This window comes from Capsicum annuum, chromosome 2, assembly GCF_002878395.1.
Source record: "Capsicum annuum cultivar UCD-10X-F1 chromosome 2, UCD10Xv1.1, whole genome shotgun sequence".
Lineage (NCBI taxonomy): Eukaryota > Viridiplantae > Streptophyta > Magnoliopsida > Solanales > Solanaceae > Capsicum > Capsicum annuum.
In genome coordinates this window covers 74,525,030-74,543,262 of record NC_061112.1, presented here as the reverse complement: position 1 = coordinate 74,543,262, position 18,233 = coordinate 74,525,030, and the positions used below count along the sequence as shown (strand labels likewise).

The 18,233-nt window shown below is 30.6% G+C and overlaps 1 protein-coding gene and 3 non-coding genes across 4 annotated transcripts; 1 reads left to right on the top strand and 3 right to left on the bottom strand.

Moving 5' to 3' along the window:
• Positions 1–4,683: 4,683 nt before the first annotated feature.
• Positions 4,684–4,787, bottom strand: LOC124896446. Its single transcript, XR_007052809.1, has one exon. It is a non-coding gene; the product is annotated as a small nucleolar RNA Z107/R87 (small nucleolar RNA).
• A 944-nt stretch (positions 4,788–5,731) lies between these two features.
• LOC124896444 lies at positions 5,732–5,838 on the bottom strand. Its single transcript, XR_007052807.1, has one exon. It is a non-coding gene; the product is annotated as a small nucleolar RNA Z107/R87 (small nucleolar RNA).
• A 74-nt stretch (positions 5,839–5,912) lies between these two features.
• Positions 5,913–6,010, bottom strand: LOC124896349. Its single transcript, XR_007052708.1, has one exon. It is a non-coding gene; the product is annotated as a small nucleolar RNA R30/Z108 (small nucleolar RNA).
• Positions 6,011–8,761: 2,751 nt separating this feature from the next.
• Positions 8,762–16,318, top strand: LOC124896190. Its single transcript, XM_047407713.1, has 3 exons — positions 8,762–9,112; positions 9,344–9,619; positions 16,304–16,318. Exons 1-3 carry the CDS (start codon positions 8,762–8,764, stop codon positions 16,316–16,318), a joined length of 642 nt encoding a protein of 213 aa, XP_047263669.1.
• The last annotated feature ends 1,915 nt before the right edge of the window (positions 16,319–18,233 follow it).

Genomic DNA, 18,233 nt, shown 5'->3' with positions numbered 1-18,233 from the left:
TAAATCATGACATATATTAGAATGATGATTAGATCAGTCAAAAAAATCATTAATTAAAAAAAATTAATTATAATTATACTTACTGCATTCTTCGGGGGGTTGAAGAGATCAAGAAATTTTGCACTTTTATCAATTTTGGCCAACAACCATCTCAAGATTCTTGGACAGAAAACTCTTTCCTGGTAGTTCACTTGTTGTCTCAAATAACAAATGGCTTCAAACGCCCAAGCCTATAAAATAATGCCAATAAATCAAAACCATTATTGAGCCAAAAAAATGAATGATATCATAATAGAAGAAAGAAACATTTATCATGAAAGCCCATGAAAAAACATATAAGTTGACTGTGTTTGGTGCTAACGGAGTCAACAAATATTTGACAGTCATTTTGAAGCTTTCATACCCCCAAGGATAGTTGTTAAATGCCTCAAGATACTCGGAGAGCTTTATTAAATCAAGGCTTATATTGTTGTTAACGTCTCTCGCCCAAAGAATATTATGTACAAACTAAACCAAACACAATGATTGATTGTGCTTCTTTGAAAGTCATTTACCTTTCAACGCTTCTATCAAATTTTTGTTTTTGTAGCTTGGACCAACAATGGACACCAGGTCATCACGATTACACGACTTGTCTTTGCCTTTTTTGGGTGTGCGGGATGTTTTTTTGGGGTTAGAATAGGTATAACTTGAGAAGGAGGATAACATTTTAGTCCAGTAACTATGGCAAACTCTTTCTAACCAAATCAAATAGGCAAGCCACAGTAATTTATCCACACCTCATCCATCTTATCTTTGTTTTCATACATAAACCTATGATTGAGAAGTTCATATACCATTTTCATTTAGAAACGAGCATTGTTATCCTTCGGTAAATCAAGATATTTCCCAAAGTAGTTGTCCCTGAAATAAGCATCCAATTTTTATTCTCAAAGTATTTTTCTGAAGGCGTCGAAAGATTTTCCCATGGTTGACTTAACCACGAAATCACCCGTTAGCAACGACTGAGTAATCTCTTGCAACAATATAAAATATATCACTCATCTGTTCAGAAAGATGAATGGTTTGTGCAACAGATTATACATCTGTTGCAACATATAAATGATATGTCAGAGCTGTTAACTAACCTGCAGCAACGGCTGAGTAATCTGTTACGATAATATAAAACATATCACTCATCTGTTGAGAAAGATGAATGGTCTGTGCAATAGGTCACACATCTGTTGCAACACATAAGTGATCTATTGGAACAGTTATCAACCGTCAATATTGCTTAGATTTCTTTCAACATAGGGTCGTCTATCGCGGCAGATGAATGATCAGTTGAAAAAATTAAGTCTTGGACATTTCCTGTAGGAAGAGTTGATAGAATTTTATCTAACAGGAGGTTCATCTGTTGCATCAGATCATTAATCTGATGGTTCTTCCATTGTACCAGATGGTTAATTAGTTGCATCAGATTTTTTATCTGATGCTTAATTTGTTGCAATATATGGTAAAGCTCTTGCATCAAATAGTTCATATGTTGCATCAGATTATTAATTTGTTGTATTAGAATTGTAATCTGATGGTTCCTCAGTGCATCAGATGGTTGATCTGTTGCATCATATGATAAATCTGTTGCACCAGCTGGTTAATATGTTGCACCAAATGAGTAATCTGTCGGAGGAAATAAAAAATAGTAGCACGATGTTCTTCAACAAAAAACAGCAATTTTACTATTTTTACTAAGAACAAGAACAGAACAAATCAAACCAAATTGTCATTTTATCTTTATAAACACAAACAATAAAAATCAAACTTCACTTCTAAAAGGAAAGAGAAGAAATACCAGAAATTAGAGTTTTATTCAGACCACCTTTCAAATTAGTACAACAAATATTGAAATTGTTAACCAATACTATAAGAGAAGTTGGCTCAAGTTCCTCGTTTTCTTCAAAACTAAAAAAGTCATAAATTTTTACCTGTGAAAGAAGAAAAGGAACGATGAAGAATTCAAAGTTGTTGTGGCCGGAGAGCAAGGCTGTCCGTCGATTGAAGGTTGAAGTCGAAAAGGAACTCGAAGCCCAACTATTTGTAGTCGGATATTGAAGTCGCCGAGGATTGAAATGAGAAATTTACAGAACAGTTGGTTGGGAAAGAGTTGAGAGAAGCTGTCGAGAGATGAATGAGAGACAGGTTGATTGAATTGAAGAGGGGAACTCGAAGCCCAACTATTTATCGTCGGAGGTAGAAGTCGTTGGGGTTTGAAGGGAGAAATTTTGCAAAACTGTTGGTTGGGAGAGAGTTGAGAGAAGCTGTCGAGAGAGAGGAAAAAGTGGTTGATTTGGATTAAAGAAAGTTGTGGGTTGGGTTGATTTGTATTTTTGAAAAGATTAGAAAGTTTTAAAAATATTATTCAAGTCCACAATTAACTTAATCAAGTTTCCTAATAATGTTTGACCCTATCTGTTGGTCAAAGTCACCAATCCTTCATTCAAGACTTAAAAGACACTTTTCCTTCAATTTTCTCCATTTACTCTATCTCAAACGTCCATTTTCTTTCTAATTTTAAAAAGTGTTTTTTCTTTTTTGCTTTGCTATTTAAAAAAGAAAAAAAAAATTTAGTTGTTTTTTATTTAAATTTTTTTTATTTTCTAATAGTTTCACTTCTTTAGTGAAAGAAAAATATTTACGTTGTTTTATTTTTATTTATATTTTTATTTATTAAGGTGGGAACACATTATAATCAAATAAGTATCAATATCGATACATTACATATATATTACATAATTATTTATATAATATCGATACACAATTATACACCATTTGTATAATGTCAATACATTACATACCTATTTATGCAACATCGATATAAGTTAATACATGCATGTTTATACATACATGTTAATATAGTAATTATACAATATTTATACACGTTTATACATCATTTAAACAGAGTCGATATTACATAACTATTTGTACAACGTCAACACTTGTTTACACACATTTATATAATATTGATATATTAAATATATGCTACATAACTATTTGTACATCATATATACATGTTTATACATCATGTATTTGTACATCATATATACATGTTTATACATCATGTATACAATATTGTTACACGTTTATACTATTATACAATATCGATACACTACATATAAACTATGTTAACTATTTATACAATATTGATATATTATATATTAACTACATTAACTATTTATACAATATCGATACACTACATATATAGTACATAACTATTAGTACATTATATATACATATTTATACACCATTTATATAATATTAATACATGAAAAAAATTGCATGAAAAGTCCTTTTAAAAGAAAAGTGAAAAAGTTTTCCTTTCAATGAAAAAAATGAAGCAAAAAAGTAACAAAAAAATTATTTTTTTCTTTCTTAATTTACTGCTGAAAATAATAGAAAAAGGATGAAAATGGTCTAATGGCCATTTTAAGTAATATACAAAACTTGGTTATATTTATTGTAAATTTTTCATTTTTTTAAATATAAATGAAATTTTTTCTTTAAATAGTACACAGATATCTAACTTATTAAATTTAATGAAATAAATTTAATCAAATATTTTTAAATTTTACAAAGCTAATATTATGTTCATACGTTTTTAAAAGATTTTTAAAAATTCGCCAGCTTCATCAAGTTCTCGTGCAAATTCAATATTTTCCATGAAAGGTTTGATATACTATTGCACAAGAGTTGTTACACACTTTTATAAACAAGAACTAGTAGAACTATCCGTTCTTTGCGCGATTAAAAATATCTTATTCAATTAATGAAATGATCCTCTTTACTTGTAATATAATATAATGATAAAAATAGGTTGTGCACACCTAAAAAATGACCCTCACTTTCCACAATTATATATTCCGAGAAAATTACATATATATCTTCTTTTGATTTTAATTTGTACATCATTTTTGAAACTCCAAATGTAAATATTTTATTTTTATTTATCATATCTATTATGCTTTGATGTTTTTGCTTGTATACTTTGCAATAGGCACGTATTCCATCCGTTTCATTTTACGAGTCCCAAATTGATATCACACAATTATTAAGAAAACTATGATCTATAAAGTAACTTTATCATTTAACCCCTTTTAATTGTATATTATTATCAATTTCAATATTGATGGATGACTAATATCAAAGTATTATTTATATTCTTAATAATATACTCTTTGTAATATTTTTCAAGAATGTTAATAATAAGGAATAATCAATTATACTAAGGAAATAATAAGAAAAAAATTTATCTTGATAAGTAAAAACAGAGAAGTAAAATACAACAATAAATTAGAAAATTTGAGATAGAGAAAAATGGTACTAAGGGAGTAGTTGAGTTGAATGTAGGAAAGGAAGCAGAGGCTTCAAATCTGAAAACCAAAAACAGAAAAATCAACTGACCAAACGCATGGCCGCGGACATAACAATAATTTAAGACAACTACAAAATCATTGCTCCACAAATTTCAAATACAATTATTGTAGATTTTATACTAAATCAAGAGTGAAAGATCATTCAACAATGGCAAATTATTTTTCAATTAAACTCTACCAGCAGTTTCCTCGTTATGATAAAAATTCCAAAGAAAAGAATTCTTCATAAAAACAATTACTCGTCTTTTTATAAAAATAAATATGTTAAAAAAAAAGTCACTCAGTTCAGCGAGGTAATCGACATGCAAGCAAACTCTAAAAGAGGAGCCTGCAATCCGGTCTGTTGAGCTTGAATATTATGAAGTCATCATCGTGACACTTCTTCCACAAATAAATTAGAGTAAAAAGAAAATTAGAAAACGTGTAAAATTAAAAGAAATAAAAGAAATTGCTTAATCAAGTAAGAGCAGATCAAGCTATCAAACATTATCTTATACGTAAATACCATTGATCACATTTTGTATTCCATGCGAAATTGGTTTTTATGAAAATGTTTCATGTAAAACTGAACAATGAAACTACAAATCCTTGATTTATATTATAACTACATAGTAAGAACTCATATCAAAACATTAAAACTACAACTTGACAAAAGATAATTAACTATTAGCGATTATTAAGGAAAAGCAATTAAAATTCAATTAGTGGTAACTCACAACAAATCTATAGAAGGATTTCCAGATCACAAATCCATACCACAGAAAATGCAATCATGAACCAGGAATGTCAAAGAAGGTACATGTTAAAGCTAAGCAAAAGCACTCAAAGAAAACATTTTCATAGGAAGCGATTGAACTTCGAAAGGTATGACACAAGCCACCATATCATCATCAGAACGATAATCAATTTCATTCACAACCATAACTAGTTGTGTCCAAAGGTGTCCTAAGATTGATCTGTGTCATCATTTGACTTATGGCAACCAATAAACTAAGAAAAATGTTGCAAAAAAAAAAAAAAAAAGAATATGTGCCACAAATTAAAAACCAAAAGTAAAACTTGAATTAATAAACAGTATGTGATTCAGTTGCAACATAAACATAATCACTTTTATAAAATCAGCCCAAGTGTTGGAATTAAAATAATTGCTTCATCATCATCACCATTAGAACAAAATATAAAACGGCAGTTTCATAAATAGAAAAACAAGAATAAAAGGTCATTCATCACCGAAATCAGAAGAGGGAGCTTAGATATCCTCATTATGATTTCAATTTAAAAAACCACTAAATAAGTTAGAAAAATAAATCAAAAGAAAAAAGAGTCACTCAGTTCAGCGGGGTAATCGACACGCAAGCAAACTCTAAAAATAGAGAAGCCTGCAATCCGGTCTGTTGAGCTTGAATATTATGGAGTCCTCACCGTGACCTTTTTTCCATCAAAAATCAATTAGGGCAAGAAAATGAAGAAAAATTAAAAAGTAGATCTGGGGGAGGAATGAAAATGCTCAGTGGTGGCTAGTTGTTATTGGTTCGATTCTGCCAGCAAGTTTCCTCAATGTTACTCAGAAGAGGGAGCTTGGAATCCTCATTGCAAAATCCACCTCCCCAAAAATTGTTTACAAAATCTAACAAAGAGATTTAAAAAGCATATATTAAAGATGTAAAGAAGAGATGGCTCAGGGAAGAAGGAGATCGACATGCAAAGACAGAAGCCCCTGACAATCCGGTCTGTTTAGCTTGATCTTTCAGAGTCCGCATAGCCACTCTTCCTTCTACATCAACTAAAAGTATAAATCAGAAAATGCAATAAAGAAAGGAAAAGGAAGAGGAGTTTGTTGCTGCTTTACTGTGTGAATGGTGTGGGGGCGGTGACTATTAATTTATAGAGGTACAACTAGGGTTTGTAGATTTTTTTGGAGCGGGGGCGGGGGGAATTCATAAATAGCAACTATAGAACCTTAATTGTAACTTTTTAACAACGCTTTTAAAATTATAAAAATAACAATATGTATTTTATATTTAAGCAAATTGTTGCTAGTTAAATACATATATAACAGAATATTGTGTTCCTAATATAATGCTAATCAGTTTTAGTTTAAAATGATAAAAAATGGTTCCATAATTTATGGAACAATTAATTGACAGATTTCCTTACCTTTTAAAATTCTTTTTTACATCACTGTTAAATTACAACAAATAATTCAAATTCAAATAATTTTTTTCATAAACAAAACTAAATTCAAAACCCAAAATTCATATTTAAATTAAAGAACTACTGGTTAAACGTATTTTTTTTGTGATCGACTAGCATTGTGAAGAACACTAAAAAAAAAAAACATTGCAACTACAGGTATTGTTAAATTGTTGAAGCATTTTTTTTAGAATTTCAAATTTGGCGTTGTTATTATAAAGTGTGAAAGTTGAGAAGAAATTGTAAAACGTTAATCTGAATTTTAATTTTTGATAAGCTGGTTTCGATTAAATTATTTTTGTGTGAATTCACTTTGGAGTTTTGTATTAGCGAATTGGTTGTTGTGTATACTACAAATTAGATATTTAATTTATTTTTTTACAATTTTGTGGTTTTCTACAATTTGAAGATGGGTAGCATTGTTGTTCTTGTTAAACATTCAGGAAGATGAAATTATGAGCAAGAATATGAACAGTACATGAGTGATGCAATATTATTGAGCGTAAACTCTACGTATGACCAACTGTACACGTTACTTGCTTCTCAAGTTGATGTTGATTTGACGTGCAAATACATTAAAATCGAATATCAATTAACAGATAGTGCGGAGAAAATACGTTTACGTAATGACATGGGTTTGAAGGTATATATTATGCAGAAAAAAGAGTTGAAGGAATTGAGTAATTTGCCTTTATATGTGAGTGTTTCTGATAGGGATAATTTCAGCAGAATTATAAGTTCATCATTGTGTAATTCGAAAAGTGTAAAAATGTCTGTCAGTGTGAGTAACGTGGGAAATACAAGTACTCAAAGAGCGTTAATAGTTACTCCATCAGAAGAATGTTTGAATGTATTTGAAATGGATACAAGTAGAGTTATTATCTCCGACCCACACCACAAACATATTGAGGTTGATCAAGTTTATATCTCAAAAAAGAGTATTAAAATCAGTTATGAAGGACTATTCAATTCGTGAAAAGTTTCGAACACTATCTGTAAGATCGAGTAAAACCTGATAAGTGTATTATGCATTTAGTTATTTGTTTTTTCATATGGTTAATTGTATTTGAGCATACGTATTTTTTTTTGCAGTTATACGTTGTTGTGCAGATTCGATAATTGTTTTTTTTTATTTCGTGCATCTGGTATCGATAAATCTGGAATGTTTAATGTCAGAGAATTTTTACCAAAACATACCTGTCCGATCAAAAATAATATTTATCCTAAATTGCATGCTACTAGTAAGTTGATTAGTGGTATAGTCAAACCAAAATTTAAATGCCACAAATGGAAATACAGTCCATCTGAAATCAGAAGTGATATGAAGGAAGACATGGGTATGGATTTAACATATATTATGTGTTCGCGAGCCAAGGAGCAAGCACTTGAAGAGTTAAGAGGGAAACCAGCAGCATCATACGGAAAACTACCTGCATACATTCATGTGTTAAGCACTAGTTATCCCGGTTCACATATAAGAATGAAAAAAAATGAGGATAATGAGTTTTTGTATATATTTATTGCACTAATTACCTTCAATTCTCGCATTGCAGACCTGTCATAGTTGTTGATGCAAGTCATCTAAGAGGACTGTCTAATGGAATTTTCATAGCAGCATGTACCATGGATGGAGCTGGTAAGATATTTAATTATAAATATATTTGATTTCGAATATGTGTCCAGCTGTATGTATTTAGAATATATATATATATTGTTTATGTAATGAGATTCAATTATTATTGCTGAAAGCAAATTGTATTTAAAATATACATATGTAGAAGTTTTAGTTATCCTCTGGAGTTTAGAATCTTTGCAGCTGTATGAAGTAATAATATAAATGTGCATTATTTGATTTGTCAAAAATCATGTATGGTTATATGAAATTTTTTAACATGCAGGACATATATTTCCTTTGGCCTATGGAGTTCTTGATTCCGAAAATGATGCTTCTTGGACTTGGTTCTTTGAAAATCTGAAGGAAGCATATAGTGAGAGAAGAGAAATATGTGTAGTTTCTGATAGTAATGCAAGTATCATAAAAGCTGTAAGTGAGGTGTATAATGATGTACCACATTATGCATGTATGTGACATTTATGGAAAAATATGAAAAAAAAACTTTAGAAAATCACATGAGGCATTATCTGATGTCTTCTACACAATGGCAAAATCATATTCAAAGATTGAATTTCACAGTTTAATGGAGAAGGTGGAGGCAGTTGATGTTAGAGTGAAGAATTACTTGAATTTGACGGGATACGATAAGTGGGCTAGCTCATGTGCATCAGTTCATAGGGGATGGACTTTGATATCTAACATTGCCGAATCAATTAATGCTGCACTAGTATCGGCTAGAGAACTACCAATATATGATTTTCTAGAGGAAGTTAGATTGATGTTTGGTAGATGGAACTCTGAAAACAGACAACAAGCATTGTATACTTTTACAGATCTTATTGGTAAGTTTCAAGAAATTCTACAACAGAATGAAGCGGAGAGTACACGTATGAAGGTATGATGAAATTTAACTCTTATTAAATATAGATATATTAGTTTTCTCATTTGTTTGCTGAATATATTTTCATATTAACATAAGAAATTAAATAAATTATATTATGAAATATAAATACATATGAATGACAGAAAAATATATATGTTGAAAAGGTCAAATACGTATGCAAAATTGTTTCTGATATAACTTTGAATTTTTTTTTGAATAATTATTTTTGTTTAATAATTTCAGGTTATACCTGCATCGGAATATATCTATACAGTCCACGATAAGGAGAAATGTTTTATTGTTTGTCTTAATGAAAAGAAATGTTCTTGCAATGCATTTCAGTTGAATGAGATACCATGTGTTCATACTTGTGAAGTTCTTGATAGGAAGAATTTTAAGAAGGAACTATATTGCTCTGATCTATACAAATCAAAAACAATCTTGAGAACATATGATGTTTCAGTTTATCCTCTACCACACAAAGACGACTGGATAATTCCAAATGAAATTTTGGTTGAGGTAGTTCTGCCCCCAAAATACAAGCGACCCCTTGGAAGGCCTGCAAAGAAGGATCGAGGAAAGTCCGGACGAGATATGTTTGGAAAGAAAAGTAAAAATTGTTGTAGTTCATGCGGATGTAAAGGGCACAATAGGCGTTCATGTAGGAAATACAACAAATGATAAGTCAGTTGATGTATTTAGTTATAAACAGTTGAAGTTATTTTTCCTTGAATAAAATATATTTGATTTTTACTTTTAAAAAAATATTTGACCTTATAGAAGTTGTTGTGCTTAATGTTATTGAAAGTTTTAGTTTTTCTTTATTAATAAAATATATAAAGTAACTTGTATATTATGATAATACATGAAATACATTGTGAAGAAATATATATATATATATATATATATAAATGGATGTCTATGCATATACATATATGCATATGCATGAAGAGTAAATACACAAATATATATGCGTTAAATAAATATATACATTTTCATTATGATTAAAATATATTTGATTTTTACTTTTAAAGAAATGTTTGATCTTATTGAAGTTTTTATGTTTTATTTGTTTGAAAGTTTTTGTTTTTCTTTATTAATATAATACATAAAAAAAATTATTTATGATAATACATGAAATACGGTATGCAGAAATACATATAAACAAAAGAACATCTATGTAAATAAGTAAATACATATGTGTGAAGAATAAATACATAAATACATATGCGTTAAGTGTATTTATATATAAACTTTATTTATGCTTAAAAAAATATATGATGTTTTTGAAGTTGTTATTCTTAATTTGTTGGAAAGTTTTTTTATTTTTTTATTAATAAAATACATAAAGTATCTTTTATATTATGATAATACATGAAATACATTATGCAAAAATATATATATACAAATGGATATCTTTATAAATACATAAATTCATATCTGTGAATATTAAAAACTTAAATACATATGCGATAAATACATATATACATTTTCATTATACTTAAAATACATTTTCATTCTATTTTTATTTATGTATATATGCATACTAGTAAACTAAACTAAATATTGTAATATAAACAGCACAAAAAATAAGTATCACAATAATTAAACATAGGAAAATATTGTCATTGATGATTGAATTAACATATGAAACATAAAATATATTCAACAAAAAGATCGTCAACAAAAGGTTTATTGTTATCAAAAACATCCATCTCAAAATAAAAGTCAAATATCATGTACTTCAGTAATTTCTGTTATCTGAATTTCCCTACGAGGCCTACTTGGTGCTTCATCATCACTTTGTGCCTTCTCTTCTTATTTTTTTTGTACCATAATGCCACAACATTGAAGCGTATCTCTTGCGGAGAAGATTTGGATCAAAGTCAACTTTTGGAACACTTCCACCAAATATTAGGCACTCGGCATATGTAATCATATATAACCCACAATCCCTGCATATATGGAAATTAATAAGTATTAGTATAACATGAGAATATATATATATATATATATATATAAAGAAATAATATGTATATTCAAAACTTACAAGATGCCACATGGTTGTTGAGGTAAATCTTCCATAATGTAAACATCAAAAAGATCATGCTTATCATTTAATTTGTAATTTGGATGATTGTCAATATCAATACCCTTCTTCTCATAGAATTTACATGCCAAAAGACAGTAAGGTATAACCTCAGCTAACTTCTCAAATTCAGCAAGCACAACAGAATCATATCCCAACTCAAGTCACTAAACTTAAATTTTCTAACTCACATTGTTCAAGCCTACTGATTCATTATAGCACAACTATCCCCATGAATACATAATCTATTTAATCTGAATATCGTATCCCAACTTGTCTGCTGCTAAACTCCTGGGTTCATGCTTCTAACTCTGGGTCACATGCTGTCATAGGATTTTGAGAAGGGATCTGATGACATATCTAAATCTGGGTTCAAGAATGAGTTCTCATGATCATGAATGAGATTCGTACAAATTTGGAACATAATTTAACTGATGGGATATTGTCTGAGAAAGCCCTATCTTTAGGACTTAATCTTCACTGTTTCTGTTACCTTGAAAGTAAGGTAAAGATGACATAAGGGAGCATGATGTGAAACAACATGGGTTCCTTAGAGAACCTTGCTATAGCACGATCTGAGACATGAAAGAAGGGAAACTGTTCCTAAAATATCTCATAGCCACCTGTACGTAAGTGTGGTGCATAACACACGCATGCACAAGACTCTACTAGATGCATCTTTCAGACTTCCTAGGACTCTATTGAACCTTAGGCTCTGATACCAAGTTTGTAACACCACAATTTTTCTAAACCGAAATGCTACACGGTGCTCATGACCCCGAAGGACCACAAGCTAACCCATGACTGATATCTGTACCTGTATACTGCATAATATATCATAAAATGCGGAAACATGAATATGAAAGACCATAAGGTTCGAACTGAATAAATGTCTAATAATAAAATGTCTGAAAAAGTTATAACAATACCAAAATAAGTCATAAATACTGAAAATAATGAGATCTGAATATCTCATCTGACATCTAGTCTGAAAGCCTCTAACTGAACTAAATAAGGAGTTGAAGGAATATGTCTCCAACTAACTCTATCTAGCAACTGAATAGTAAATGTAGCAATAATCATATCGTCCTCGAATAAGAAGGACTCACTGCAAACTCTGAACACTGGAACGCTACTGCTGATCTGGAGCTCGTGCCTCTGAACCTATGGTGTAATATAAGAGAAAACACCATAGCACAAATGCGTTAGTACGTCTGAATGTACTGAGTATACGAGTGAGGTAGGCTACATGCAAAGGGTTATATGCATGAACAATGCACACATGCATACATAACTGTAACTGAACTCATGGAGATACTAACTTCTGAGTTTGAATACTGACAACATGAGTGTACTGATACTGAGATACTGAATAGATGAATGACTATTTTTGACAGTTTGAATTATGAATAACTGGTCTGGTTGACTGTGTCTGAGAGTTCTGAAACTGAATACTGATATCATGAATTCTGATAACTAATATGACTGATACATGAGTTCAGAAAACTGATATAACTGTAATGATCGGCCTAACCGATGTAACTGATACTGAACGACTATATCTGACAGTCTAAGTTCTAATGGAACTATCTGAGTTCTATTTTATATGGAGTAACTGAATTTGAGATCAGTCCTATCTAACGGGTGATCTTTAAATCTAATAATTCTGATACTATTTAACTATAGTTGAGATCAGACCTGTCTAATGGGTGATCTTGAAGTCTATTTATAATGATAAGGATTGATTGTCTCTAACAGTACTGAATCTGTACTACTAAACTAAGTTAACTGTATCTGACAGTCCTGAATCTGTAATTAAAACTGTGGGATGTATTCATCTAACCGACATGCCCCAAGCTAAGCTGACTGGGGTCCAATCTCTGCCCTGACTGGAAGGGTGTCAATACCGCGTCACTGGTAAGGACAACATGTGAGCAACCCTCATATAACAGGTAAATTTAGTGAGAACGGTGGGAATCCTCATATAACAGGTTAAACCACCTCATCTACCCTCATATAACAGGCTGCGATGTCTCAACCTATGCTGGTTACATAATTCTGAAACTTAGGAATTGCTTCTAAGGATCTCAGTTCTAATCTAGCGGGTGAGTCCCCATCTCTAGGATCACTCGGTGTTGAATCCTACTCCCATCTGAAAGACACTGAACTAAATAACTAGCTTGAACTGAATAACTGAACTGAACTTATTAGCTGAACTGATACTGATTAACTAGATTGATACTAGTGGTATTATTTAGCGGAGCTAAACTAAGTTTACTGGATTTCGATGAATGAAGAAATGTACTGAGTTCTGAAGACTGGTTAAAAGTACTGAAATTACTGAGATTGACTTTGGATGCTGAGGTTATAGATATTACTGAGTACTGAGATCACTGAGATTACTGAACTACTGAGATTACTAGGGTTTCTAGACTTTCCTGAGTCACATGACTAACTGAATTCTATAGATCATGGCTTGACTGAGAGTATCATGATAACATGACATGGCTCTAGGCACATAACTATATTTTTGGGTACGAATACCCCTAGGACTCGATGGAAGAAAACAGACACAGCATGACTGACTTGATAATAAGATTGGAGTCCACAATTCATATTGTCATAAGTAGAGGATATTAAACTTCATGTATTTATTCAACATCTCAAACATGGTAGGGGAAAGCATGGATATATTTCATGTGCATAATTCATATCTCCATTATCATACATACTTCATACCACAATAACAACAACACATAAATAGCATTGAAATCCATATTGAAGTGTATGGCTAACATGGACTTGTCATTTAGATATCATGGAATCATGTAAATATGAATTTCTAGCATCCTAGGCATTTTATCAAACACCTTGCATGCATTTTTTAAGGCATAGGTGGGTTTCATACTTGTATCATATCAAACCAACCAAAGTTCATGTTTTTCAACTAACCATTCACATATATTCCATGAAAATACCTTTAGATATCATCTTGAAACTTAAACAACAATCATCAACAAGTACATGTTCATATCACCACAAAAAGTTTATAAAATAACATTTAAAAGCATGATTCTTGAGTCTATGAATGAATTGAATCCATAGATGAACACTATGCATTTCTTAGATTAAGAATTCGTGAAGATTGATGGCGAATGTCCTTGAAATAGACTCTTCTATGAAAACCCTAAGGCTTGTTCTTGAGAGTTTTGATCTTGAGAGAAAACCCTAATTTTGTGGTTGAGAATGTATGAGAGAGCTTTTTGAGATATTTACTAAAGAGAATGGAAGATAATACACTCCTTGAGGGTTATAAGTCGTGGGAAGTGAAGGAAAAAGAACAAAATATCCTTACTAAAATAAATTTCCAGTTGCTGAAAATCATAGCTGACGATATTTTTGACAAGTCGTCACAAATGTGGTAAGCTACCACGAATGTCGTCACTTAGGAGCTGGTTTCTGCCTAAGCTGACGACCTTCGTGATAAGGTGTCACAAATGTGGTGAGCTACCACAAATGTCTTCACTTCGGAGCTGGTTTCTGCCTAAGGCTGACGACCTTCGTGATAGGGCATCACAAATGTGGTAAGCTACCACGAATGTCGTCACTTAGGAGCTGGTTTCTGCCTAAGGATGACGACCTTCGTGGTAGGGCGTCACAAATGTGGTAAGCTACCACGAATGTCATCACACAAGAGCTAGATTATGCCTAAGGATGACGACCTTCGTGTTAGGGCATCACAAATGTGGTAAGCTACCACGAATGTCGTCACACAGTTTCCAGCCTGACATGCTGGAGTAAAATAGGAATAACTCTTTGCTCCGATATCAGATTTAGGCAAAATTGGTATCGTTGGAAATATAATTCAATTATCTATCTGTTGATAGGTCATGATCTCAAAAATTCAAAGTATAATGAGATATATGCTCATTTGAAGTTGACTATACCAATATCCTTTTCAAGAATTCAATCGGTAAGGAATGTTTTGATTCGTCTGATAGTTGGGAGTTATTTGAAGCCTTAATATACACCTAACCTACTCATAAAACTATAAAATAACCATGATGTACTATGCATGATCTTGGTACATGGCTCTAATAGTGGTTTGAATTTTTCGGGGTATTACATGCTTGGACTTTATGTTGATAGGAATGAATATATGATCAACTGTATGACATGGAACAACAACATGCATACGGAGTCCACTTATGTACTCATTCAAATGGTATTCCTTTCCACCAACATTAAGAGTTGGATCATCAATTGAATACACAGCTAACACAACTCTTACAATGTTCATGATATTGCAGTCAATTGTGCTATACATATATGAGCTATTTGGTTCATACTTGGATTTCTTTCTCAAATAGTACAGGAAAAACTCAATTTGCTGCATAAAATAAAATATGATTTGTAAAAGTAACTACCCAAAATTAAATTTTCAATGTGTAAGCCACTAAATGTATGTACTCAAGTACATATGTATCTGAAAATATGATATACTGTATAGGTATATAAGAAAATACATATTGTACATAATCAGTATAAGTAATTATAATATAAATATGTAACTTACCTCATCTGACCATGACTGTCCAGAAGTACCCATAACGTAGAACCAATTCTTGTCTTCAACTGATAGAATACCAAAATTCAAATCTGATATCTTGGACTTGTTTTTCAGATAATGTTCCCCTTTGTTGCTTCTGTTAATTGATTAAATATACTACTTACTAATAAACAGAAAATGTAAATGAATAATATAATTAAGTCGTAAAGTACTTACTTCTTTGCATGATATTTGAGAAGGTCTACTGAAAGCCACGTCATGAACTTATTGGTGACCTTAGTGTCTTCAATATCAAGAATTGGATGAGATACAAATGGATGCTTCTGTTTGAATTTTTTTGTCTGCACTTCTGTGCTTTCTTTATAATTACAATAAAATGGAAAAAATAAGTAATAAATTAAATAGAGAAGTTTGGTATATAAAAAAAAAAGTTAAAATCACAAACCTTCTGCTGAACCAAATTTCGTAGTGAATGGTGATTCCTTGAATTTAGATGGTCTCTTAATTCTTGAAACATTCACAGGAGTTTGTTCTTTATTTGCAGATGGATGAACAATAATGCTTCTTTTCAAATTCACATATTTGTTAAGACTGGGTAGCAACTCATTAGGAATTATTACTTGGGAATCACGTAAATCTGGTTAAGACTTCCCTTCTCCAAAAACTGCTTCATAGGTGTGGACTTCTGAATTAATTCGTTCATCCAATATTGGTTTCTCACATTCAGCCATTGATGTATTTTTAATTATTTTTGCAGCCGCTTCATTGTTCTGTTTAAAATATACACAAATCTTTTAAAATTGATACAATAACAAAGAAAGTAAATACAAATTATGCAGGAATTAAGCATACCTTTGAATCATCTTGGACTCCCAAATTTTGTTCTATGAAATCAAGATTGATATTTTTAAGCACCTCATCTGGAAATGTATTTTGTGAATCTGAAAATTGTGCTTCACCCACACTTTCATCAACAATTTTTTTGTTCTGTTCAACATGTTGAAACATATTAAATAACATCAATATTTATTTAGAAATTAAAATACAATATTAATTTATTCATCATACCGTTGAATCACAGATATTTCTTGCTTCATGCACGGAGGTATTAATTTTGTCCTTTAATAAAGAAAACAATAAAACATTGACAATATTAGTATTCACCTATATTAACATACATCATAAAGATAAGAATCAAGAAATTACCAAAACAACATCATTATCCGCATTATACAACTCCATAAAATTGGTGCTTTGTTTTCTGTGATCTCTTTAATAACCTGTTCGTAAACATAAACAATGATGACATGTATAGTTCATATATCTAAATAGAAATTTCAATAGTATTAAAAACTAATATATATATGAATGAAAATAATTTACTTACCAACGTGCCTTCAGGACTCTTATCAAAATCATGATGTAACATTGGTGTGGATTCATTGGGTGAAGTATCCTTATCAGTTTTATCCAATTGTGGCTTGACGATCAAAATTAATATAACATTTGATTAGTTTTGAACTACATATGTATATCTGAGTGCATATGTATTTATTCAAATACATACTAAATTTTTTTTATATTTATTTAACAGATAAAATATATTTAAAACATCAAATGAACACAAAATTACTTACCAATATGCCTTCAGAATTCTTATTAAAACCTTCAACAGTCATTGGAGTTGATTGATGTGGTGATGTATTCTTATCACCTTCCTCCATTTGAGCTGTATCACAATCTTTATCTTTTTCTTGTTTCTTGTCGTTGAAAAAATATAAATACATTTGATTAAATTTGTATTTATCCAAATATAAACACATTCTTAATATGTATTTACTCTAACCTAAATACATATTAAATTTGTATTTATTCAACATAAATACATATGTTTGTATTTGTTCAAACGTAAATATGTATTTATTCAACTGTAATTATTTAAACATAAATACAAACTAAATATGTATTTATTCAAATGTAAATACATACTAAATAAGTATTTACTAAAACCTAAATACATATTAAATATGTATCTAATCAAACATAAATACATATTGAATATGTATTTATTCAAACAAAAATACATATGTTGTATATGTATATAACAAATCAGTTGTACTTAACAATTATTCTTTATAAAACTAAAATTTTTGTACCTTCATCTCATTTATTGAATTAATTATTTGATCACACCTATTCCGAATGTCATTAAACTCTTTGCGAACCTGAATTCAAAGAATTGAAATCAGATATGAAAGAAACGAAAATACCAAAGTCTTAAGCATAAATTACCTCATCACGAAACTTCTCAAACACTTTCTTAGAAAGAACATCATCTTCGTCTTCACGATTAAAAAAAGACATATCAGGCGACTGAACTGGAATGTCTTTCCTGTTTGAAGGTACTGTTTCTTTTGATTGAATAGCCTTGAAAATTGGTGTCTTCATAGAAGACATCTTCATAGAAAAACTTG